Source organism: Saccostrea echinata, unplaced genomic scaffold, assembly GCF_033153115.1.
Source record: "Saccostrea echinata isolate AGI-Se365-2 ecotype Australia unplaced genomic scaffold, CSIRO_AGI_Sech_v1 ptg000014l, whole genome shotgun sequence".
Classification (NCBI taxonomy): domain Eukaryota; kingdom Metazoa; phylum Mollusca; class Bivalvia; order Ostreida; family Ostreidae; genus Saccostrea; species Saccostrea echinata.
Genome location: NW_026889763.1, coordinates 11,782,501 through 11,807,904, shown reverse-complemented (window position 1 = coordinate 11,807,904; position 25,404 = coordinate 11,782,501). Strand labels below are relative to the sequence as shown.

The following is a 25,404-nucleotide window of genomic DNA, read 5'->3' as shown; positions in this document are numbered from 1 at the left end:
AGTGAAAAAAAAAAAAAAAAAAAAAAAAAAACTGTGAGAAAAACTTTTTAAATTCTTCATTGACACACTCTACTAACAAAAAAAAAATTACAAAAAATAACAAACTAAAACACAACTAAAACTTAAAACTTTCCAGAAACAATGGTCTTGAATTTTGAGTGTAACTATATGCACCGCATCAAGAGCATGTCATTTCGATGAAAAAATTCCATTCAAACTAAAATCACACAGTACCCACAATAGAGGTGTGCTTTGGCTTACCTCAGTTGCTTGAACCCCTTGTATCTGTCCGGGAACAGTGTATGCCTGACCCCCAGCAAAAATGACCGGAGGGACCACAGGTTTTGGACGGTATTGGATAGTTGCTCCTTTGGGAGGGGACTGCGTAAGGAAGAGGAGAGGTCAAATACCAAAGGTTAAAGGTCACATAGAAGGAAGAGAGTCATATAGCTACAGCATTTTACCATATTTAGTTGAAACAATGGCATCAAAATGATTTCATAGTCTCAGACTTGTAACAGAAGAAAGATTTTCATTTTTATTTTTCTTTGCAATAATGATTTTAAAATATAATTTGATATTTATGGATACTAGAAGGTGGCAGTCTTGCGCACAAAGAATCTGAGAAATTGACAAGATGGGGCCACAACACCAACAGCTGAGTTAATATTTGCAATCCAGTTAGTTCATCTACTTAAGCAGAGGGCCAGGTACAGCAGGGGTTCATCTCTACAACAACAGAACTGAATTCTGAGGAGCTAATATCATATTTTCAGCCATTGTTTCGGACATAATTAGCTACAATACTAGTCAATAAGGACAAAAGCAGTAACCATGGTGACAAAGGGAGACAGGCACGCCCCTGTTCTGATGCCTGGAAAATTGAGGAGTAAAAAATCGAATCAGTTTAGTGGTCGCACTGAATAAAACGTATGTATATAGATATATATGTTACAACAATGTAGAAACACAAACTTCTTTCAAAAGAAAATAAATTGATATTGTACAAATATACATCACATTAATCATTTTAAAGAGATGCAGGTAAACTTTAGTAGAAGCATTTGGTATTTGGAATATTTTGTGCAAGAAAAATGAACAATTATAAGGAGGTTAGAAAACTTTGTGAAGCAAATTAGGTGAGAACATTTTGGGGGTATAACTATGACTGAATGAGGTTAACGTACGCGTGTTCTCACTCTGTTCTTAGGGCAAGATTAGCTGTAGATAAACCCAGAAAAAGACAATTAACTCAAATTATCTGTCAGAACTTAACTGGATCTAAAATGAATTCAAAACAAATTTTAACTTGCATATGTATTGACCTTATAACCCACAAAGGTCTGCAATTATTGTGAAAGTTTGTTTTCTACGCAGTGCCTTTAAACTTTAACACAATGGGCAATAACAATGTCTATCTGAGGAAATCTTTTTAATTTATATTTTTATATGGGAGTTTCATCTTATCTTTTTTTATCATGTGAAAGAAGACTGGAATAATAATGATTACAGTGCATGCTTAAGCTGGGAGCTTACCTCCATCATGATACCACAGATGTTCTGTATACAGAGTGTAATGGCGTCCGCTGTTCCTGACACAGTTACTGCCCTTTCTGTGGAATTCGGAAGCATCTCTGATGCTACCTGTATTGAAGCACCCGTAGTCTGAAAGGAAAAAATATATACTTCAGTATACATTATTGGCTTGTTATTATTTTCACAATGATTCATTTTATTTCATTCTTCTTACAATAATATTTAAACTCATTATGTACTGATATTTTATACATGTATTTTTTCTCTAAATGTAATTCAAGATCTAGAGTTAAACATGCACTAAATTCTAAATAATTTCAAATTTTTTGTGCATTTTTTATGAATTTTATTTTGTAATGATTTAAAGAAAAGTTATTATCTTTTGAATTTATCACATAGGAATATATTATGTTATTTACTTCTTGGCCAATAAATCATTTAATATTTATTTAATTTTGAGCTGGGTATTCAATACTTAATTGTAAGCTCACTGAGTTGTGATGAATAGAAAATAGTTTCCAGCTGAGTAAGAAAGGCTTTAGGGATTTTAGACTTAATAAAGAAAAATAAAATCTCCAAAACATAATATTTTTAAGTCCATTATGTGAACGAAATTAGAATGTATTAACCCTGAAAGAAAAGAATTCTGTCACACAGATTTACTTTTCCAATCTGTTTCTAAATCTAATCCAGCTCTCTTTCACATTAACTTCTTTTCATGTATTTCACTTATCACCTAAAAATAGATCTTGTTTTACGCCAAGTGTGTAATTAGAAGTTCCCCCCACGAAATTTCTAGCAAGGCAAATATCAGTGGAGACGTTTTGGTTTTTTTTTTTCCTAGGGTAACCTCTGGGTAATTATTGCCATCAGACAGGTTTTTCTGATTTAACCTAAGTGGTGAGAAGGAGAGGGAATATGTACGGTAATGACAATTTATACAGAGTTGCATTCTTGGCCACAAGAGGTGTAATTATGATGGCATTCTCTAGTCAACACCCGGATCCCCAATGCCAGGACTGAATCCACGGATTGTTCCCCAACACCTGGATTTCATTTACAAGGAATACACTTGGCAATAAAGCTAAAAAATTATGATTCTCGTTTTCATTAATGGGTCAGCTCATCTTTTGTGCACATTCTCACATTTCTTTCATCTGGAAAGTCAGTGAGAATATTTTGTACATTATCTTACACAAAACTTATGTTTTCTTTGCCTAAGGTAGCAAAGAAAGATGTTTTGCAAATCAACATTATAGAAGACCATTACAGCAGCGTATTATGGGTCAAACAAGTTCACGCTAGTGCAAATGTCTGGATAATTCTGAATTTCTAGAGAAAAAATTCTCACCACTTACAACATTATTAAGGCCGAGCAACATATGTAAAGATAGAGTTTCTGTTCAAGCAAGCTGCAGAAAAAACATAACAACATATGCTTCTTGAACAGGCAAAGCTCTTCCTGAACAGAAAAGATTCAAATAAAAACCAGAAATCCTCCTATAATTTGTGGAATCCAAAACATTGCTACAAATCCAATGAAAAATGACTTCCAATATATTACATTTCTGTGATTTTGTATGAATTGTATGCTTTTAATCAGTCCCAACAAATGATATGGATCTGCTGTTTACTTTATTTTTAGTAGACCACAGATCTTAGACAGAAAACATGAATAAACCTCTTAAAGTGCCCACCGCTTCAACCATCTGCTAATTCTTCATCAATTAATACCAGTGTTTTGATGGCCATGGCAGAAATCAAAACGCCCTGACGCAGAGACTCCCAGGGAGGTTCTTGAGCCCATCTCAATATTATTTTTTTTCAAAAAGAATTATCTGATGTACAATCTATTTATATTTTGTTTTCTTTGAGGGTTATTTGTTCAATAAAGAGGATAACATTAATTTTGTTTAGGTTAATCATCATTGCCTAGAAGAACCAGTCTCCATCATGGGTTAAGTATACATACTTCCCGAATTTCCTTGATTTTGGATCCTCCTTTTCCTATGAGAGACCCACACTGACTGGCTGGAACAACCAATCGCAGAGTGACTGGGGGTTTAGGCACTGTGGGGGTGTTCTGTAGGTCCTGAAACACAAGACGTACATCATGCTAAAGAACTATGTGCAATAAACACTAATTTTGGCCAAAGGGATGAGGTGCAGAATGACAAGACAGGTTATTTTCAAATCAAATGAAAAATTTACTTTAGAATAAAGATAAATCGTCAATCATTAAAAGGGAATAGAAATTAAATAGCAATAAAGACACGTGGGATGATAACTTTTTATGGATTGACTAACAATAAGTAATTCAGAGACAACTTACTTCTTCGAACTTTTTACATATCATTGTGAATGCCTTGTGAATACATTCTGTTGTTCCTGTAACCGTTACGATTCGTTCTGGACAAGAGCCATCTGATATGTTTATCTTAGCACCGCTCTAGAACAAAAGCACATTAATTACCTACTATTTCAAAAAACACAAAAACATCAAATGAGTCCCCCCCCCCTAAATGGGTAAATAAAATGGTACTTACATCTTCTCTAAATTTCTTGATATTATCTCCTTTCTGGGAAGATAAAACAAAAACAGAACATTATAACAAAGGATATTGAAGTCATCACAACGATATCAAATACATGTACATACAAGATCAAAATTGGAAGTATATACCGACCTTTCCAATAATGCTTCCAACCTCCTGTAAAATAATGAAAAAAGGATTTATTTGGTGATTCTGTGTATTAATTAATTTTATTAGTTTTTTACATAGATAAATCTTCAGCAAAGTGGGCCCTACATAGCTATATAATATAACTATGATGTATTCTTAATTATCTAAAATTCTCAACAGAATTTGTTCTCCTAGGAAGAAAACTCTCATTATATAATTATTTGCAATTACTTGTAACTTGAGTTTATCTAATTATCAGGGAATCATTTCATTTTCAGAACATGATCAATAACAATCGTGTTCATTAAGAACCAAACACACCAAAACATCCATAATGAGCATTTAAGGCCATTTGTCAATGCCATTGGTTTTTTTTGTCCTTTTAAAGAAAGCATATTTCCCTACCTGTAAAGACTTCTGACCAACCTTTTTTTTTTTTTTTGCTTGATCATGCAAAATAGATTGCTTGTGGAAAATTTTTGTGATCAAGAAAAATATCTTAAATGTACAATTCCTTCCACGAAAACGTGGACATTATCCAGACTCTGACTGGTAATAATGAGCACTATAAAAACTATAATGACTTCTCTTTTTTTCTTTGACAATTGAGATGCAGACTTTGATACCAAGACTTAACTCAACGTTGCTAGGATGCAAATTGTCTGTAAACATAGTTCAGAAGTAACGCTGGTCATTTTTCATATCATTGATTTTTTTCCCCCCACCAAAAATCTTTTTTGAGACAAAAACTTCTAAACATTCACTTTCACTATAAAGACTTAGAATTAAAAAAAGTATAGTATGTCTGTAGATGTACTGCTTTAAAAGAGGCAAAGAAATATGTATTTAAAAAAAAATAATGGATTTCTGATTTTTTTTAAACAATGATTAAATCCCAAAAGATCCATAGGATTTCCTCCCTATCCAATAAAACATGTCTTTCCATCAATACTAGGTTTCTATTTTACAGCCAGATCAGCCATACAACAGACTTTAAGCTGATCTATACCATCCTCTGTTTAGCTAAGACTGGTCCATACATATTATGTCCTGTCATTCACTCATGTCTCAGATTTTACATCAAGCTTCCACTGTCAATTATAGAAGATTTAACAGTCAACAATGCTGTATTAAGATCCTGGTTTTTTTTCCTGTCTACAGATTATCCTCAAATTTATTTGGGGAGGGTAGGGGGTCATTTGGCCTACTTTTTTTCCTTACGGCTATGGTTCTCGTAAAATAATTACCACAATGTGTACTCTAAAAGTGATTTTTTTTTTCTCCCTCTTACTTCTTTTTTTCCCTTCTTTTTTTTTTTGATCAATCTGCCCTGCTTGATTAGAAGAAATCTAAACTTTACAAGACATATAATACCTCACAGTAGAACTTCCAAGAACCATTAATAATACCTGAGACTAGGGTGAAGCAACATTTCTCAGTGAAAATAAAACCGACTCAAAGGATTCGAAATTGGCAAAAATTAATAAACTTCTTGAAGATTTCAGGTCTCTGAAGGCAGAAAATCATCTTAGGTGCATATTACATCTCAACAATAATGGAATACAAAAAGATTGAAGAAATTACAAGGATGGCTTTTCATCATAACAGACAAGAGCAAATTAGCCTTAGTCAGAAGTGGATATTGCATGTAAATTAACCTTGTTCTTGTCAGTCCAAGATTCCGCTAATTCACAATCCACTCTCAGATTGAAGTGAAGATGTAGGCTTAGTCTATATAATTAAATCTGCCACATTGTGCCATTAGTAGTAATCATACAAATGCTTGATGAATTGTCTGCGTGCTGGACATATACCAGATTACCACCAATAATAGCTCAGTTTACAGTTATATTCAAGAGTTCTTAGAAAGAATTTTAAAAAAAAAATTATTTAAAAGTCAAACGACAATACTAGCCCCCCCCCCCCCCCCCCCCCAATTTAAAATCAGATTTAAACTAACTTAAGGATTTCAGACTTTTTTTCTGATGTTTGTTGTCAACAGGATTTGAACCAGTGATTAGACAGTAACAAACTTATCCACTGAACTGGTGTTCTAAACAGTTGCTACTGGCTGCTTCAATCTCTACTAAGAGACTTTAGGAATGAAACTGGTGTATATCACTTCAAAAACATAATCTGATTTGCCTCTACCTGCAGATGTTCGATCTTTAACTTTGTGCACTCCAGAACAATAAAAGTCTGACAGTATTAATGTCTTTATCAACAGTGTATCATTGCATATTTCATAAGAATTCATAGCTTTCGTGACTATTCTGATTCCTTAGGAACCAAATGACCAAGAAATATAACTTTGATGTACTTAGATCTAGAAATCTAACTATAGAGACAAAAGAATATCAACCCTGACCCAGCAAGTCTGATGAATGGATAACACCACAGATGACATGAACTTGAAGACACAGCAAGTGTTCTGTACTGGATGCTCTTGTTCTGGAACCTGCAGTTTTTTTTTCTTTCTCACATGAGCATGCAGAATGAGTATTTTAAGATGCCTTTTATATCCTCTTTCTAAATCTAATGTATTAATACACCCTATTTTTACATGAAAATGACTCTATCTTGGTTCTGTGCAATATGATTCTGATGTGATGACAGATTTTTGGAAACAAGAGCTTAAGAGCTCTTTAAGATCATCAATAAAGCTCTAATTCAATCAAATTTAACACATCAGCTCCACGTAAAAGCCTTCTGGTGCCTTTCTATCTTATCTTGGCAAATTAGGTGTTAAATGGCAAACAAATGAGGGCACTCCAAGATTTATTGTTATTAATGTGATAAAAGTCTTGTTCCTCTCCATCCATGATATATATAAAATGAAAAAATATCTTTTTACAATGTTGCAGTCAGAACAAAAGACTAAAGGTGCTACATTGTCAACAGATAGGGTGATTATAGGGAACTTCATCAGGGTTTGGTACACGTCATGACTAGATGAGAGAATTTCTCTATCAGGTATCTATATTGTGTTAATCATTAGTCTCTCATTCTGTGTGCTGTTTGAGAACTGTAACAATTTTATCATACCTTTACGTATTAGTGGAGACTGTACACCTGGACACTCACCTTTCCTTGCATTATCATACGAACGGTCAGCAAACTGACTGGAACACTGTCATTGAGGACCATTTTTTTCTCACTGGCCATGTCACGGTAAAAAAAACAAAGTAAAAATGGAGGAACACTGGGATCCTCCCTTGTCAAAGCAGTCTGTTCTCTGAGACGACTAAATCAACTGCAGCCTACAAAGATAAAGAATTAAAAAAATATAATCAAAATATATCACACAAGTCACGGTCAGTCCATCAAAATACAAACCAATTCATTCTTGTTACATCAGATTCCAGAAGTTCATGTGTCGAACAATTTTCCTCTTAGAATAAAAATAATGTCGATACTCCCACTTCCAAATGAGAAGGGTAAGTGCTTGCTCGTAATGAGTGAAAGTGAAGTGAAAATTATGCCCAGTCACACACATCTTGAATTTACAGTGTATAAATTTACATATTTATCTCCAAGATTAGGCCTGAGTGTTATCATATGATTTCATTGTTTTACATACAGCTAATTAAAACTCAGAGTACCAACAATTTATGTGCATGGCATATGTTCATGGTGCACACTCTTATTTAATGCAATGAAACTTTGCTGCGCTCTAGTTTGACATTTTTTCTAACACTTGAAGCACTTGGCAAAATCAAGTAGGATATATTCTTTTAACTTTACCAATTAAGAAATGTAAATCCTTAAGCTTGCATAAAAAAATTCACATACTTGTAAAAGCATCATGAAAAAACTTTGAATTTTCCCAGCGAAACCACTGTCCTTTCTTACTTTCACAATCAAATTGAAATTTTCTCTGCAGTCATTGTCAATTTTTGTGATAAAAAAATTGTTACACTCAGAGAGGACTGACCCCGAGAATATCCCAAGTCAAAGCAAGTTTGTATTAATGTCTCATGGCAACATCTTGCAAAATAACAACTGAGTGAGAAAACACTGAAAGGAAGTATACACCCAACAGTTCCTTTTTCAATCTGTTACATGACGGCTTCCATGGGAAGCAGTTTTTTTTTCTCCTTACAAATTCTATGAATATCTAATCAGAAACAGCTGTGAAAAAATTACAGACTTTTTTTTTTTTTTAAATTCATATATATAAACACATAAGAAAACCATGATTATGTTAAAGATCTTACATATTCTAGACCTACAGGAAACTGCATGATTTTTTTTTTTATATCACCACTGCCACCAATGGAGGAAAAATACTAAAGAATCTTGTAACAGCTAGACTGTAGATATAATAAAAGTCAGAAAATATTGATAAAAACTTGCTCCAAAACTATCTTATGGCCATCTTCATCCAGGTACAATAAAAAATCAAATCCATTCTCTCACCTTTTTTTCTCCAAGAGCTGCATCATGCCTGATAGTTAATATCTCAAGATCTATAGCTAATAAGAGGCAATATATTCCCTCTATCTTGTTGTTTATCTACACTATAGCACAAAGTGTCAAGCTCGCATACACTCAACACAATATACAAAACTGGCAACTGCCTATGTACACAAAGGGAACCTCCCACCTATATACGCTTCTAGTAGCTAACAGCTGATCTTCTAGTCTGACTGCTGAATCCAAATTAACATATGCATGTTTCTACAAGATATCTATATATTCCCACTAATTAATTAGGTCCACATAATGATCAAGGCAGAAATCACAGTCTGGCACTATACTCCTCACAGGGGAGGTAATTATTGTGTGGCACCCTGAACAGCCTCGACCACAACCCTAATGAGGGCTTTCATTTCACACCTCATGTCACAGCAGGGATCTTGATTTTCACTCACACATTCAAAAAAGATAAAACTGTTTGTATATATTAAGAAGATATTTCTTAAACAATGGGAGGGGTGTGGAGATTTATAAAAAAAAAAAAAATTAAAAAAATAAAAGGCATCAATTTATTGTCATATTTTATTGATTTATTAATAGTTGATCTTTTTTTAAACCATTCTTACTTTATATTTAATACATAAACATGCATTCTTAAAAGAATACAATAATTCATCATATAGCACTATTTAAGGACTTCGTTGTGATGGCAATAATGCTTGATTTGAAGAAAACACATTAGCTTGACTTACCTGCAAGAAAGGTACACCAAAAATGTTTTATTTCTCGCATAAAATCAATATTCCCACTTCTTGTTTTCTACATGGTCATGTTTACAACAAATATGTTTCATTAAATCACAGCGCCTCCAAAATCAATAAATGAGATTAAAAAACCCTCCAAGTTTCTCCTCCCATTAAGAAGAACATAACTTTGCATCATTTCCCAATGTTTCCCTCATAATTAGTCTCCTTCACATAAATAGAATCAATGTTGGTCATGTAATTTTCTATAGAATTTCAATAAAATCTTTTTTCGATTACGACTAGAACGAGAACAATCACTGCTGATCATTTTAACCTTTTGAAGTGACATAATAGTCAATATACTTCACAATACTTAAATCAGTTTTATCCATCTAAATGACTTCCTAAGCAGATTAGGATTAACTTAATCCCTCCCTTTACTTCAGTGACTTCGTTTTTATGTAATAATTTCATTGTCCAGTGATAAAGCGGTGGCTTAAATTTCATTGTTGTCATTGAAATTGTGCTTTGACTAATGTTTTTGTTGACATTCTGGTGACCATAACACTGTCTTTTCTCCAAGGCAAATTCCTTATACCCACTGTGACACAATTAATGCACTTTGGGGCTATTTATTTCATATTTTTAATTTGTGTATTTAAAATAAATAAAGTGAGAGACGAATACAGTATGATTAAAAAAAAACTGCAAGCAAAAATCTGCAGCAATGAATGGCACTGGGGACTGCTGTATTATATACAATTAATATCCTTATGCTTTCTGTAGGTACTTAGCATGAGGATATTATATATCACTCTTATTAACTTGACTCTATTTTCATAGATTATACCTATTACATGGAGGGTACAAGAAAATATTAAAACAACTTTTGTGTATCCTCCATGTAATATATTTAGATTACTTACTATAAATATCATAGCAAAAACTTCATTTTGCTTCTGGACATCAACCATGTAAAACTACATGAAAATAAAGTTTTTGAAATAAAATTTGATTTACAAAAAAAGAAATGAATTTTACAATGATCATAAATAAACATGACAAAAATAGTAATTTGGCTATAACGTATTGTCAAACATTAAACATAAAAAGTCTTATTTAATCCTTCAAATAGAAACGTACCTTTCTAGAATTTTGCTTTGCATCAAGATCTTTAAATCAGAGAAAAGCTTTACTCCCCCCATTGAATCAGAACAAAATTTCACATGAATTACAAGTAGCAATCAGCATACAGCTTTGAGAGATAACATTTGTTTGTTTAATGATTGATAAAACTCCAGTCCCCTCTCATCCTGGTCCAATGGTCACCTATCTGGTCCCCCATATCATTTTATCACCCCTCCAGATCTTAAAATTGAACTGTTGTTTGAACAATAAACACAGCTTGTCTGGACAAAAAAGTTAAACACTTGTTTATGCATAATTTTGCATACCCTATTATAATCACAAGCACTACTTTAACATATCTGTTTACCTGCATAAATATTGAGTATATACCATAAAAGCATAAAACTATATTACTATTATAATGTTGTTTATGAAGCTTATAGTATTGAAATGTTGTGTGGCTTTTCTGAATTCTAATCAGTTCAGTGCTATAAGAACAATGTGGTGTAGAACAGAGTAGGAAGGCTAGGAGATTTACTGTTCTGCATGTATAATGACCACCTGGTTAATCCTTAAAAAAAAAACTACAAATGGCCTTGATCTTGTTCTAAAACTGAAAATCCCATAAACTGACCACAGGGAATGCTTTGTTGTCCAAACATTCAAAAAAACCATCTGCCCTTTCCATCATGACCCCCAACAGAGCCCAGATTACCGGGCCACAGGACCTCTCTTTAATGGGCATTGAATACAGATTCATCAGGTACAAACTTTATTACACACCTTCAACTCAAAAATTCAACACAGCATTTTTGCCTTTGTTGGAACTGACTTTCTGGGTACACTAGTGATCTGACCTGTAACTTAGTGGTGAAGCAATGATTAAGATGTAGGTACCACAATTACTGTATGTTTACATCAAATTCTACAGGCTTTTTCAAGTGTCAATTTGTTGAGAAGAGCTTCTTGGAACACTAAGTACTGCTTCATTGGCATATCTTGACACTTACTAGAGGTCTTCTACATGTATCCCCCAGTACAGGGGGTAAACAATGCATGCCTCCCCATCAGTTATAATGAAGAGCAGATGGATTGCAGAAGAACTGACCATTACATTCTACAACAGGAATGTGTTGGAAAAACTATGGATGCCTTGAAATGTATGCAAACAAGCAGAGCTGTTGTTATGTGTGTGAATAATGATCATGAGTTCCAGATCTAACTTCTAATTAACTGCAGTTGCTCTATGACCATTATGCTTTCTAATACTCTGCCCTTATATTGAACACTGTATTTTTATTTCTTTAATGAATGTGTTTTAAATTATTTAAATATATTCATCTTCACAACTCGAAGTTGCCCAAAGCTTTGTCCAATGTTTCTAGTCCCATTTGTTTGAATCTGACTTTTGAGGATGATGTAAGAGACTTGACCATTGCTGTCTCCCCACCTATTGATTATCAGGTATTCCTTTTGTGACAGAAATTACCCATACATAGATCTATCATTGTGCTGGCCCATTATCAGAGCCAGGTCTTCCTGTGGCTTCACAATAGATCATTTACAGGAAATGGGCACATTCTCCCCAAAAAGGGAAGTAACCAAATTAACTTAAATCACTCAGGATGGATGTTAAACTGTCACGAACCTTCAATTATAAACAGACAGACACACAGTGGAAAAGGCCAAGCTCCTAATAGTTAGCATTCAGAATTTTCAACATCTCTCTTATTATTGCCTTTCCTGATCAATGGTTAAAATTATCTGACAAATCCATGGAATCCAACACTATACATTCAAATCTGAGAGTTTTGTTTCCTCCTCCCTATGATCACCGATGTATCATGCCTGATCAATCTCCTTATATAGGCAACTCAGTGTGAAAAAGTCATCTGAATGAAATCTTTTTAATGCTGGATCATCATACTTTTTTGAAACTTGTGAAGAGAATACTATAGATGTATTTTAGATATTTTATTGTCATCTAGTGCCATTCATATATACATATTCAACATGGTTTGTAATTTACTTTATAAACAAATATACTGTCAAACCTCATTATCTCTATCTTGATGGGACCAAGAAAAAAATTCGAGATATCTGAAGGTTCGAGATATCGAGGGTAAAATACTTAAAGAATTAAGTGGTAGGGACTTCCAATTCACTTCGACATATCCATGGTATTCGAGATATCAGTGTTCGAGATACTGAAGTTCTACTGTACTAAATGTACTAAATGATCGCTGACAAAATTTAGCAGCACACCACTGTAACCCCACCAAGAAAAAGATGTCTGTATGCCTACAACAATGAATATTCTGGAGCATCTCCCCTTAATTCTGATTATACAACAATACTTTAATCAAAACAGAATGACAAATTTCAGGTTCTGCCTACAAGCATGAAGTTTGGGGGGTTATACAGGTTAGCCAGTAATTCCAGAAGACAAATCAGTCTTCCTCAATTAGCCTATTTATCTGTCATCTTCACAGCTATCTGACATTAACAATTATACTAGCAGTTCCAAGTCTGCAAATCAGATACAGGACCCGATCTGATAACTGATATATGACCCAAACAGATTCCATAAAGATCAGTAAAAAATGAAGCCTGACTCTCTGGATCATGTGATGGACACTGGATGTTCATATGAAATCTCATCCTCCATGATTTTAAAGTTATTCCTAATTTTGTCACATTCTATATAATATATGCCATAGAATGTAACATGCTCTAAAAAGAAAAGGTCAACCTTGTTATCTTGAACTCAATGGGACTCAGAAAAAAATTTGAGATATTTGAGGATATCCAGGATAAAATATTTAAAGAATAAGTGGTTGGGACTTCAAAATCACTTGAAGATTGACATCCAAAGTATTCAAGATATCAGTGTTCTAGATACCAAAGTTTAACTGTATTTTTGCACTAAGTGCTAGAAAAATACTTAATTATCAAAATATCTCAAGGTTGAATAATTGTCAATTTTATCAAATTTTAATAGATTATCATATGTGTAGATGTATACTGGAAATTGATTTTATAATTGCACTCCTGTTATGGAAATAAGACAAGAAATTTAGAGAGGAGAGAAATTAGGAACAGATAGAGAGAGAGAGAACGAAAGATTTTTATATAATTAGAATATTCTAATAAAATTATCAAATACAGCTATATAAGTATAAAACTTTACAGTACACATACTGCAGACAAATTTTAACTGCAGAGATGCAGCTAAAGAACAGAGCAGGCTTGACCGATGCACTTACGAGAAAAGAATATTTTTTAATTATAAATGAATTAAAAAATACATTTTAACATATAATACATCCCTATTAATCTGTTTTACATATATGACAGATGACATTTAAAATCAATATTGACTTGGCTGTAGATTCATTAAAGCAGTGATCCTCTAGCTGTCCTTACCTGCTAAGAGGAGATGATCCATTTGCCTATTAATTCCAGGCCTAGGCTTTCATATACCTATATACAGTAAGAGACTCTCAAAAGGTTGGATAGCAATAATGTATTGATGTTTCTTTCCACCACCGTTTCTCTGCTGACAGTGAGTTACAAATGTAACATACAAGGTATCTCGAGATCACCGAGATATCACACAGACGTGTCTACCTTGGCTGTCTCGCCTGTCCCCTTGTCCTTGCATATAAAACACACTTTACTAATCACTCAAGATGCTGAAGGCTCCAGTCATATAATAATCTGTATACCTAATACAGGGAATTTGATACCTCTGCTCTCAGTATAGTCAAGCTCTTCTGTTGACAAGAGGGAATTGCCAATTAGAGAGTTGTGTAGAAGTGCGGCTATTGGCTCTATGTTATATGGGGACTAATTAGCTAAAGGATGTGGACCTCTATAAGCTGAGTACTTCCCTCCCTTCCTCCAGTTAAAACCTTTTTAATATAAAGATGTCCAAACTATTTTGAGATAAACTTTGAATCAAGGTTATACTTTTTTAAGACCATCAATCTCTAGACCATGGTAGTTCACACATAATTTACTTTAATGAACATTTTGCGATGTTGGTCAGTGTAATAAGTTTCAGCCAATGATCTGTCCAAGTAAGAATACTTCTAGAATCTCTCTCATATACATGCATGTTTTTCTTACTTTAAATATTTTTAATGGGGTAACAATGGAAAGTTTTTTTGTTTCATTTAGCATGACACTGAATAGGTCCTGCCAAGTCCTTTGGGTACTAAGTTTAACCCCTCCTTTCTAAGTATATATTCGCTCATATTAAAGAGTAAGATAATAATTGACAAACTCTAACAAGATAAGTGAGAGTGTCAAAGACTATCATATCATATGGACTTAACTCTGAACTCTTATAACTTAACTCTAAACTCTTATAATGAGCTTTATGACTTAACTCTAAACTCTTATAATGAGTCTTATTATGACTTAACTCTGAACTTTTATAATGAGTCTTATTATGACTTAACTCTAAACTCTTATAATGAGTCTTATTATGACTTAACTCTAAACTCTTATAATGAGTCTTATTATGACTTAACTCTAAACTCTTATAATGAGTCTTATTATGACTTAACTCTAAACTCTTATAATGAGCCTTATGACTTAACTCTAAACTCTTATAATGAGTCTTATTATGACTTAACTCTGAACTCTTATAATGAGTCTTATTATGACTTAACTCTAAACTCTTATAATGAGTCTTATTATGACTTAACTCTAAACTCTTATAATGAGTCTTATTATGACTTAACTCTAAACTCTTATAATGAGCCTTATGACTTAACTCTAAACTCTTATAATGAGTCTTATTATGACTTAACTCTGAACTCTTATAATGAGTCTTATTATGACTTAACTCTAAACTCTTATAATGAGTCTTATTATGACATATCATTGAAGCAACCACTTCTAATAAGCTTTTTACTTTATACATAGAGTTTTCTTTAATTGTATTATTAATCAGTTGTATAGGCATTTATTTATTTCTTTTTTCTGATCTTTAACTTTCTTAGCTTTAATAAATTCTGTTCCATGCTTTTTGCAGAACCAAGACAAAGGATTTACCATACATAAATTATGGCACATCTAGAACTTCACCTATAAAATTTCACAGAGATTCTAGAAGCTGAAATGTAGATACCTCCTGTCAAACATGACTCCTCGGGTCCAGCATCTTGAGTCTGCAGTTGTCAAAAGACATTGCTATCCAAACCAAACGTAAGCAATCATTACCCACATTCTAAATACAGTATAGAAACCATGGGAATCAATTACCTCAGTACACAAAAATTCTTCATTCCTGCAGCAAGGTATATTGTACAACTTCTTGAATTTGATTTCAATCCATCAACAGATATTAATGTTCTTCATTAGGAGAATTAAAAGTGAATCTTGAAAGAATTCAAACCTAAAATTAAAGCAAAAGGTACCAGACTTGTTTGATGTGAATACTGACTTTTAAAGTGAACAAATCAACAATATTATGAACCTACACAACTTCAAAGAAATAAACTCACTGATCATTAACAGACAAGAGACAACATCCTGTGCTAATTGGAGGAACACACTTAAATAAGCTTCCTGACTTTTACATTTTGAAAGCGATTTAAAATTACACTTTGTATCACTGTAACAACATACAGTACTCAAAGTTATACTTCACTTTTAGAGTCCAAGCATCTCTCTAGGTTTAAAAAATTAAATGCATAATCCACCACTACATGTATGTTTCAATTCAGATCTAAAAATAAACAGTGTTGTGAATAATTTAGACCCGGGGACTGGAGGGAATTTTCACACCTAATCCCCCAGTTATTCTGGCATTGCCCTTAACTCCCACAAGGGGAGGAACCCAAGACACCCTTCTACTTTTAAAATGTCCCCTTCTATTTCAATTGTTATGGTCAACCCTGATAAACCATGTATTACTGGCTGCAAAATATACAAAAATATTTGAATAGGTTCTACATTTTATTGCCAAATTACCTGTTTATGTGATGTTTAGAAAATAAAAATCTTAACTAAAACACTGAATATGAGTAAACAAGATTTGACAGGCGATTCTCTAAATCAATAGTCAACATAAAAAATACGACCAGAATACAAGCTCATCTGTCATTTTTAACTATAGATATAATGTTCAATTTTTTAGTAAAGAGGTTTTTCCCCGTATAATATCAAGAGAGTTTTCCTAAATTTCTCATCAAACTGCCTTTGATCAGACATTTTCTTATATAGCAGTAATAAGAGACAAACAGAATCTATTTTTCCTTTGTGGATCAGCAAGCTTAATGAAGGCTTCACATAAAAGGTTAAGTCCAATATTTCAGCCCTAACTACCTCTTGTACCACAACACTAGAACAAAAACTAATAGGACCATAAAGGCCGTAAATTGAGATGCAGGAAAAAATATGGATCATTAACACAAAAATTAAGTCTTAACAATGGAAGCAAGATTTTTCCCCTTTTAACCTTGCAAGAAGATTATGCTATGAAGAAATTCTTAGATTATATAAAATATATAAAATTTTTGAATTTTAGGGCTTTTTGCTAAACTTCTGACAAACAATGTCTTTTATGGAAATTAAAGTTTGGGAGTGCATCTTTAATTATCAACATTCTCCATGAAATACAGATAAAGCTAGAAAACTCGGTTACCATGTAAAAGGCAGGCCAAATTTACTCATTGAGTAGGGAGACAATGGATTGCCATCAACCCTCTCTTTCCCATTGCTTTTGTTTTTTTGAAATGCTCCACACAGCATGAAATCAAGGTCTCTGTTATGTTTGACATTCGTCTCCAGCATCCCACACTAGCAAGATTTACAAATGGATTTTCAGTATGGAGTTCCACTGACATGCTTCAATTCCAGCAAGCATGTTTGTGTAAATCAAGCACATAAATTGCTTGTGATGTCAACAAGTTCTTTGGCACTGACTTTGGTGAAGCTTTCCCTCATGTTAAAATACATGTGTATAAAATTAACACTTTTCAAAATCAAGAATGTATGGTACATGTAACAAGTGCTGCAAGAAAATTGCACAAATGCATGCTCCCTGTCTCTCAGAAGTGACACAATGTTGAAAATCAGAATATCAAAATTTCAAGAGTTCAGAGAACAAAAAAGAAAAAATTATTTTTTCATTCAAGTGTCTCTCCAAAACTGACCAGGGGCCCATTTTACAAAAGAACTACAACTAAGACCAAAACCTTTAGGTGATTCTAAAATCTTACATAATTAACAATTCTATTGGAAATTGCCTGCATAAATATATCTTTCTAAATTCTTTATAAAATGATTAAAACTATTTTCATATTCATGCAAAATACAGAGTTATTTGCAATTTTGGTCTTAGTCACAATTCTTCTGTAAAACAGTTACCCTGATTCCTACCTGCGACTGCAATTCTTGCTGGATTTTTTCAGAAACTCTGTTACTCTTTAAAATCCGAACAGTTTTTGCAATAATAAAGTTTTGATATAGGAGCTGAGTGCACTGTCAATCTAAGTCCTTGTGATACAGATCTCAAAGCTAATTATGATTATATTAGCCCAGCTATGGTAAAAGATGTCAAACTCTGCACTAATTCAACAAACACCTATCTTTTGGTGGACACACATTCAAATGTGGGGAATCTACATGTGGTTGGAGATATTATATATATATATATATATATATATATATATATATATATATATATATATATATATATATATATATATATATATATATATATATATATATATATATATATATATAAGTATAATAGGTGCAATATGCATGACACACATAATGGTAACTGGGAAAAGAAGGTACCTGGTACTTCGGTATAAACACCTTGAGCAGCCTTCATCTGGAGCCACTTATTAACAATAGACTTAATGTCTTGTTGCTTGATTGAAGACAAATATAAAACCTGGGGTAAAATAAGCATGAAAGCACAACAAAAATAAAAATTCTGCCTAATGAATTTATAACCTCTTTTGTTTCTCTTTATTAATGATAAGTTGGGGTGGGTTCTGAACCTGTGACCTTCTTTTAGCATTCTAAATGTAAAAATTTGGCTTATCATTTCAATGTTTACTTTTCTTCTGTTGTATAAAATGTGTCCACCTTATAAAAAGATTTATATTTTTTTTTACAGACTTTTGAAATGAAACCCTGTAAATGAAAACCAAAATCAAAAAAGGAAGCAATCAAATAACAAAGATTTATTTGATGTGAGCAATATGAGGATTTTCATTAAAATGTCTAATTCTTTGGATCTAAATGGGAACAGGATTCATCATAGCTTCTGGAAAAATTGGAGTGCATGGCAACAAGTTGTCATAGAAACCTGTACTTTACTGGAAGATGAAAATTAATTTCAATCTATATCCGTGCTGGTTACTAGCAGCCATCAATTTCCCCCGGAAGCCCTATTAATAAGCCCCTGATTACAACATATGCAACATTTATATAAAAAAAAATTTGTTCGCTAAAGAACTACTATGTCATTTCATAAACCTCCAATATCACTGCTCATTAAATTTATTCTGTCATAATTAGAGAAGTATTTTTAAAATGCCAGTCTTACACTTCCTTTGTGAAGCTAAAGCTAGAGACTATACTTTTTTTCCCAATGACTGTCTAGTCTTTTCCTGATGGTCCTCAATTCAGACCTGTTTCTTTCATTCTTTCTTTCTTTTTTTTTTAATTGTGTTGCTCTTTGGTTGTTTGGTCTTTTTTTTTTTAAATGTCTACCTGGAAAAGCACTGAAACATGATCAGAGTCCTACAATTACTCTCCAATCCCTACAGCATATTGACTACAGCTTTACATATCAAACAGGCAATGAAGATGTTTTGTTCTCAATTTTCTGGGGACAATTGGAAAGTCTTTATGGGGATTTCGAAATAAAATCTCCTCGTTTTACATCCAGTATCCCATTTCTATATCCTGTTTGCTGAGAAATCACCTGCTCTAAGATCGTACTAATTACCCAAACACAAGGAAAACACCCTGTTCTCTAATTACCAGACAATCCGAGATTTGGCAGTATGTGATCAGTACTAATGAGCAACCCTTGATTAAACACATCTTGTCATAAAAAAATGATCAAGGTTACTCTCTGATAAAGTCAAGGTTACAGTGCCATACTCCTTAGTCCCCCTAAAGAAAATGGCCATTAGTTTAGTATAATGCATTCCAAGTTCACATCAATATCTGTAATAGTGCTACATTCTACTCAAAAGTCATTCCAGTGAACATTTACAGTAAACAACCTGATTATCTCAAGAAGTTTTAAGACTAATTCATTATAGAACATACTGTCAAACACAGCTTAACACATTTACTGAGTACAGTGTATACTCAAATTGTTTCAAAAACATCTTATCAAACCGGTAGTTTTAGAAACAAATTGATTTTTCTACCACAAAATGTGGTCTAGACTTTATAAAAGCAAAGAAAAGGGCATTGAAAAGTGGTGCATCTTTCTTCAGTAAGTGTTGCATGCACATGTTTATGTAATAACTGCAATTCTCCAGGATGTGGATACTATACACAACTATTACAATGTGAACAGACCAAAGACAGAGGAAATGTCTTAACCACAGGGGGTATAGACTCCAAAAAGCACACCAAACAAATTTTCTCTGTGCATAATCTTTATAATATATAAAGGAAAGATACACTGCCCTCCTTGCCCATTGCTAATTTTGCATCAATTGATCTGCATAATTTTCCAAAATCACCAAAACATTGTGCAAATTCCTTTGTTCTGGGTTGTAAGCATTTCCAAGCATTTTTTTCATATTTATAGTCTTCAGGAATTTGCTAAAAATTATTTTCTAGACTATGACAAGGAGACAGTTTGGGAATGATGATGAACTGACACATTGACCTTTTAACAAGGTTAGATGGGGTTGCACATCCGAGATGTACCCATTCCTAAGGATACAATTGAAGCGTAGGTAAAAAGAAGTACAGCAATAATTTCAGCTTTAAGTCATATACCACATAAGAAACATACATAAACTTTTACTGATAAGTAAGTATGTATACTTTTTTTTAATATCTTAAATATATGAGCCATTAAATCTTCACTGAACTGGACTTGGGCTAAATTACCTTACTTGGCTGTACTGAAACATTTCAAAACATGACAGCTAGACCACATAGATTTCCTTCAACTTTAAATGATTCTAGAAATTTACACTCAAACTTCTGAAAGACTGACGTAAAATCAAAACTTTTAAAATTATCTTCGTGACAAGTTTGACATTTTATTTCATTTAGTTTCCCTATAACAAATCATAAATTTTACAAAAAGATCTGACAATTTTTTTTGCTAGACAAAGAATTTTCATTTTGTACACTCAAATATCTTTCGCATTATAGTGCACTAATAGTTGACATTAAGATAGAACTGATCAGGACACTTACCTCAATAGTTACACTGGGGAATTACTTGATGTTGCCATTTTAATGGGGAGTTTTCCTGTCTGAAAATAAAATTAGTACGTATATTATATTATTTCATGGTATCAATACATTAGATATGCATATAGCATGCTGGAAAATCGAAATCAACTTTTTATTGAAATACATTTGGATGGTACTTTTTTCAATTCTTTATTTCGTAAGCTCAAGTCTGTCCTTGTAGAGAAACTATTCTTTATGCTACAAAACGGTAATTTGAAAGACTTTTGTTCATTGGTTGAAATGGACAACACAATCAGTAGCGCGCGCCTGCATAGTACCAGTAGTTATAGACACTGTTACCCATCTTATCAAAGTTATAGACATTCTTACCCGTCTTATCAAAATTAGGGCTGTTGGCAGACTTCTGTTGGGAAAACAGTACTGTCCTTGGTATACATAATAAAGTATTAACTTATAAACACATGGCATCTGTTAATAATGGTTCACCAATGCTGCACAAATGAGACCCACATGTGATTTGCTATTTCTTGCCATCACTGACCATCAAAACACATTACATTGAAGACAGAGTGCCATCTCTCTGTATGCCAAACCTCCTGACTGTTAATAGTTTGTTCAGAAACAGTACCCTTTTTTTATCAAGTCAACTGAACCTTTTCGCCAAATAATTTTTATGCCAATTACGAGCTAACCAACCTCAAACATCATCTCAAACTTATCTAAACAGTATTTAAGCAATTTAGCAAAGAGGCCAGTTATGACTACATTTCCCCAAATTTTTATGCCAATTTGTTATGTTTTTTATGAAATCTATTAAAATCAAAGGCAAAATATCATACATGTAGGAATACCAATTCAGAGCCTTATAGTTTAGGCTAGGGGGAAACATATCAAAAACAACCCTGAGAGCAATAGTTGAAAAATTTTAAATCTATACACTATGTGAGGATGCCCAGGGGCAAAATGCTCACATGGATTACTTTGACCTCCCTGAACTTCAGAAGATTTCCCCCCTCCATATTCTCATGAAAATTTTTAACCCAATATTTGCCCCAGTACTCTTTAGCCCCAAGGGTCATAATTTAACTGAAATTGAATTCACACTATATGGGGATTTACTAGCATGGCCTTGCTGTTCAGGAGAATATTTTATAATGATTTTCCCTAGATATATACATTTTGTAAAAAAAGAAAAAAAAAATTCTGATTTTAGTGCCACCCAAACCCCTGTTTCCCAGTTCCATAGTGCTGACAAACTTGAATATACACAAGATGCCAATGTTTGCATATCAATATGATTTAGTGTTGATTTTTTTTTTTTAAAACTCCCTACATATTCCCATGTAAAATTTTACTTATTCTAGCCCCTTCCACTAGATATATTTCTATGTGAATATTTGATAACATAAATCCTCAAAAAGCTATATTTTCTCTGTCTTCTGCAAGAAGCTGCCATGATGTCCATTCACTGCCTTTTTTTTTTTTTCATTTTTTGGGGGGTGGGGATGAAAACTTTTCAAAATAAATGCTTTGCCAAATTTTAATGGTTTGATTTTTTTGAAGAGATCAAGAATAGAAAGCACAAGGTTGACATGGACAGAAGTTAACAATCCTAAACTTTTGGGTGATCTATTTTTCCTTGTATAACCTTCACCATAAAAACAAGAGCCCATGGGCCACAACACTTAGCTGAGTAATCTTGGTTCTGCTTTTCGTCAGAAGATGATTTTAAAAGATTCAACTTATTTCCACTTATTCCTATGTAAAACTTTGATTTCCTGTTGGGGCTAAACCCTTGCACCAGAGCATTCAAGGCTTTACCAAACTTTATTCTATTCTACATGGGGATGGTTGTGATATGACCGCAATTGTGCTTCACTGTTCTTCATCAGATTCTCTTTGAATCTTGACTACATGGGGATGTTTGCTTATGAATATGTTTAATTATAGACCTTCTATTTTTTTTTTTAAAAAAAGATTTTACAATATTAATCTATTTATTACAATGTAAAACTTTGACCCTCTACTGTTGCACCATCCTAGCCCAGGGGCCATTATTTGTACACCATGTAAAGAAGCTTATAATTTCAATTAGACTTCTCATTTCTGAATCAGTTCTTGAGAAGACTTTCCCATATATATTCCCATGTTAAATTTTATGCCTTTGATCTTTTGTGGCTTCATCTGAGACCAGGGACTATGTTCGAACAATTCATTAGTAAGCTTTCACATGAGTTTTACTTTGGTTTTTGAAAAAGATTTTTACAAATACTTTTCAGCTTGATATTAATTTATGCTATGTATGTGGTGTCTCAGCGTACTTAAAGGCATATTGAGGCAATCTAAAAAATCCCCATAATTTTCTAAATGCGGATTGAACAGAAATTGTGATTCTGTGGAATTATGACCCTGGGGAAATAAGAACGTACGCATTTACAGTAATCCCACCTTATTTTCACAATTTTTAGGTAATTTACCACTGAAAAGGGGCATAGCCCTTCACCAAGCAAACTTGAACCCCTTTCAAGTAAGGATGCTTTGTGGCAAGTATGGTCAGGTAATAGTCCATTGTTTCTTGGAAAGATTGTCCAGATATAACACAGAACAGGTGACAAACACTGATGAAAATGAAAGCTTCGAATCAGCGCAGCTAAACTTAAACAGTATTTAAATGATGCCTCATTTTTTTCATTTACCGTACTAAGTATCCTACAACACTGAACAAAAGTCTTGTAGTCTTGATACACCCTTTGCACTAGCTCATGTAGATTTCGAGACAATTTCACTTTAACAGAACACTTTCAGTTAATTAATAACCAAAAGAACACAGCTTTGGACCTATCATGAAAATAGCACCATCACAAAACCAAACAAAATAATACATGTATTCTAAAGTAAACTGTTGTTTGAAAATTTTTTCTTCTAAAAATTAACTTCAAGTATTTCATGGATATGGAATTGGGAAAGTAAAAATTTGTTAAGTGACTTAAGTCCAAATCAGAACAAAAATATTTTTTTCATGAAGCAATTCTTATGTTAACACTATCCTTTAATTAGCAAAACAGATTCAGTATTTTAAAATTTAAAAGCCTAGAGAAAAAAAATAGCTCATATTGATTAAAGTCAAGAGAAAATCTGAAGCTTAGCTGCAGTAATATTACACAATACCAAATGTAATTCAATTCTTTATGTTCTTCATGTTTCTAATAAATGTTTTTTTGGGTTTTTTTTCAAGAATTCCAAGACCCAGTACAGCATTATGAGGCTGTAAAGTTGTATCTATTATTTGTAGAGCTGTTCCTCGATGAAGTTTATTTTTATTTTTATTTTTACTTTTATTCACGTGCGAGAAATACCCGCGAGTTTCGTGGCCAACATTAACTCGCAAATATTAATTGCCACAAACCATTTATTTTGCTTTGTTTTAATAGAGAATGTTTCGTCGGTCACGAAATTTAATTGTCGCAGATTGATTTCAAACTAACGAATCGCGAATAAAAGATGATGCAAATATTAGTTGGTTTAGAGTATTCTGGTCTATGGCCATTGGTTAAAAATGCAAGTAGGTCACTCAGACACATTCATTTAGTTCTGAGAGCTATTTTGCCTCTATAAACAGATTTTTTTTAAATACTGATTAATCATTTTCATTCACGGGGATCAATTAATGTTCATGGGCAAGCAAAATTTTACTTGTTCATGGGGACATACCAGTAATTTTGTGGGTTACTTGTTTATAAGGTAGAAAAAAGATATGTTCGTGGGGATGTAAAGGTGACCCATGAAATCCACGAACATTCAGGTACCCCATGAATAATGCTGATTCCACAGTATTTGAAATAATATTATATAGTTTACAGTAAAAAAAAATGTCATTTACTTTTGAAGGAAAACCAATATCTTTGAAGCAGCTGCTGATGGGAAGTAATTTTCCTACATCAGCATGAATTCACATTTCACACATTTTCTTAGTAATTTGTATTATATAACATACAGTATCACCATGTGATTAATTAGAACAGTACATCTGTATGGGAGTAGGTAGGGAGTTTTCATAGACACATGATTTCTCTGGCAATGACGCAAGCTTCTTTTGGAGGGGGGGTATAAGTGTGCTGAGTTTCCTTCACAGAGCTCAGATACCATCGAGCCTGATTAAAGAATGATCAGAAATCTCTTACAAATGCATACGAAATATGACAGTAATTTTCTGACGTCAGACTTTTGTGAATTACAGATGTTCATCATTATGAACAAAGAACATAAACCCCCTTTTTCTTGGAGCCTATAAAGCATGTAAAAACATTCAGATGAGTTGTTAATAAAACATTTCATTATCCCACTTGATAAAACAAATTGTTATCCAATCAACAAGATGCAGACTAACATAGAGTGATTGCAGCCCTTGTCTAATTATGCACACCCTTATAAATGGGAGGAGATAAGGGTTTAGATCTCTATGA

At 33.1% G+C, this 25,404-nt stretch overlaps 1 protein-coding gene and 1 long non-coding RNA gene across 6 annotated transcripts in view; one reads left to right on the top strand and one right to left on the bottom strand.

Annotated features, from left to right (window-relative positions):
• Positions 1-25,404, bottom strand: part of LOC133186745 (poly(rC)-binding protein 3-like) — a 66,430-nt gene that overhangs the window by 7,181 nt on the left and 33,845 nt on the right. For 2 of the 5 annotated variants that reach the window (XM_061322035.1, XM_061322039.1), the window contains exons 4-11: positions 20,942-21,000; positions 7,305-7,480; positions 4,224-4,247; positions 4,083-4,115; positions 3,869-3,985; positions 3,509-3,628; positions 1,537-1,665; positions 262-381 (exon numbers count right to left, since the gene is read on the bottom strand). In XM_061322035.1, coding sequence (XP_061178019.1) covers positions 262-381; positions 1,537-1,665; positions 3,509-3,628; positions 3,869-3,985; positions 4,083-4,115; positions 4,224-4,247; positions 7,305-7,385 — 624 coding nt within the window. In that variant the 5' untranslated portion in view covers positions 7,386-7,480; positions 20,942-21,000. Of the gene's footprint in view, positions 1-261; positions 382-1,536; positions 1,666-3,508; positions 3,629-3,868; positions 3,986-4,082; positions 4,116-4,223; positions 4,248-7,304; positions 7,481-8,639; positions 8,794-13,939; positions 14,104-17,908; positions 18,077-20,941; positions 21,001-25,404 lie in introns of those variants that run through there. The other 3 variants (XM_061322038.1, XM_061322037.1, XM_061322036.1) reach the window with 3 other exon arrangements.
• The window catches only part of LOC133187222 (uncharacterized), a 4,156-nt gene continuing 3,804 nt past the window's right edge, over positions 25,053-25,404 (top strand). The window contains exon 1 of the long non-coding RNA XR_009721151.1: positions 25,053-25,404. This exon is cut by the window's right edge and continues 295 nt beyond it. This is a non-coding gene — a long non-coding RNA (uncharacterized LOC133187222).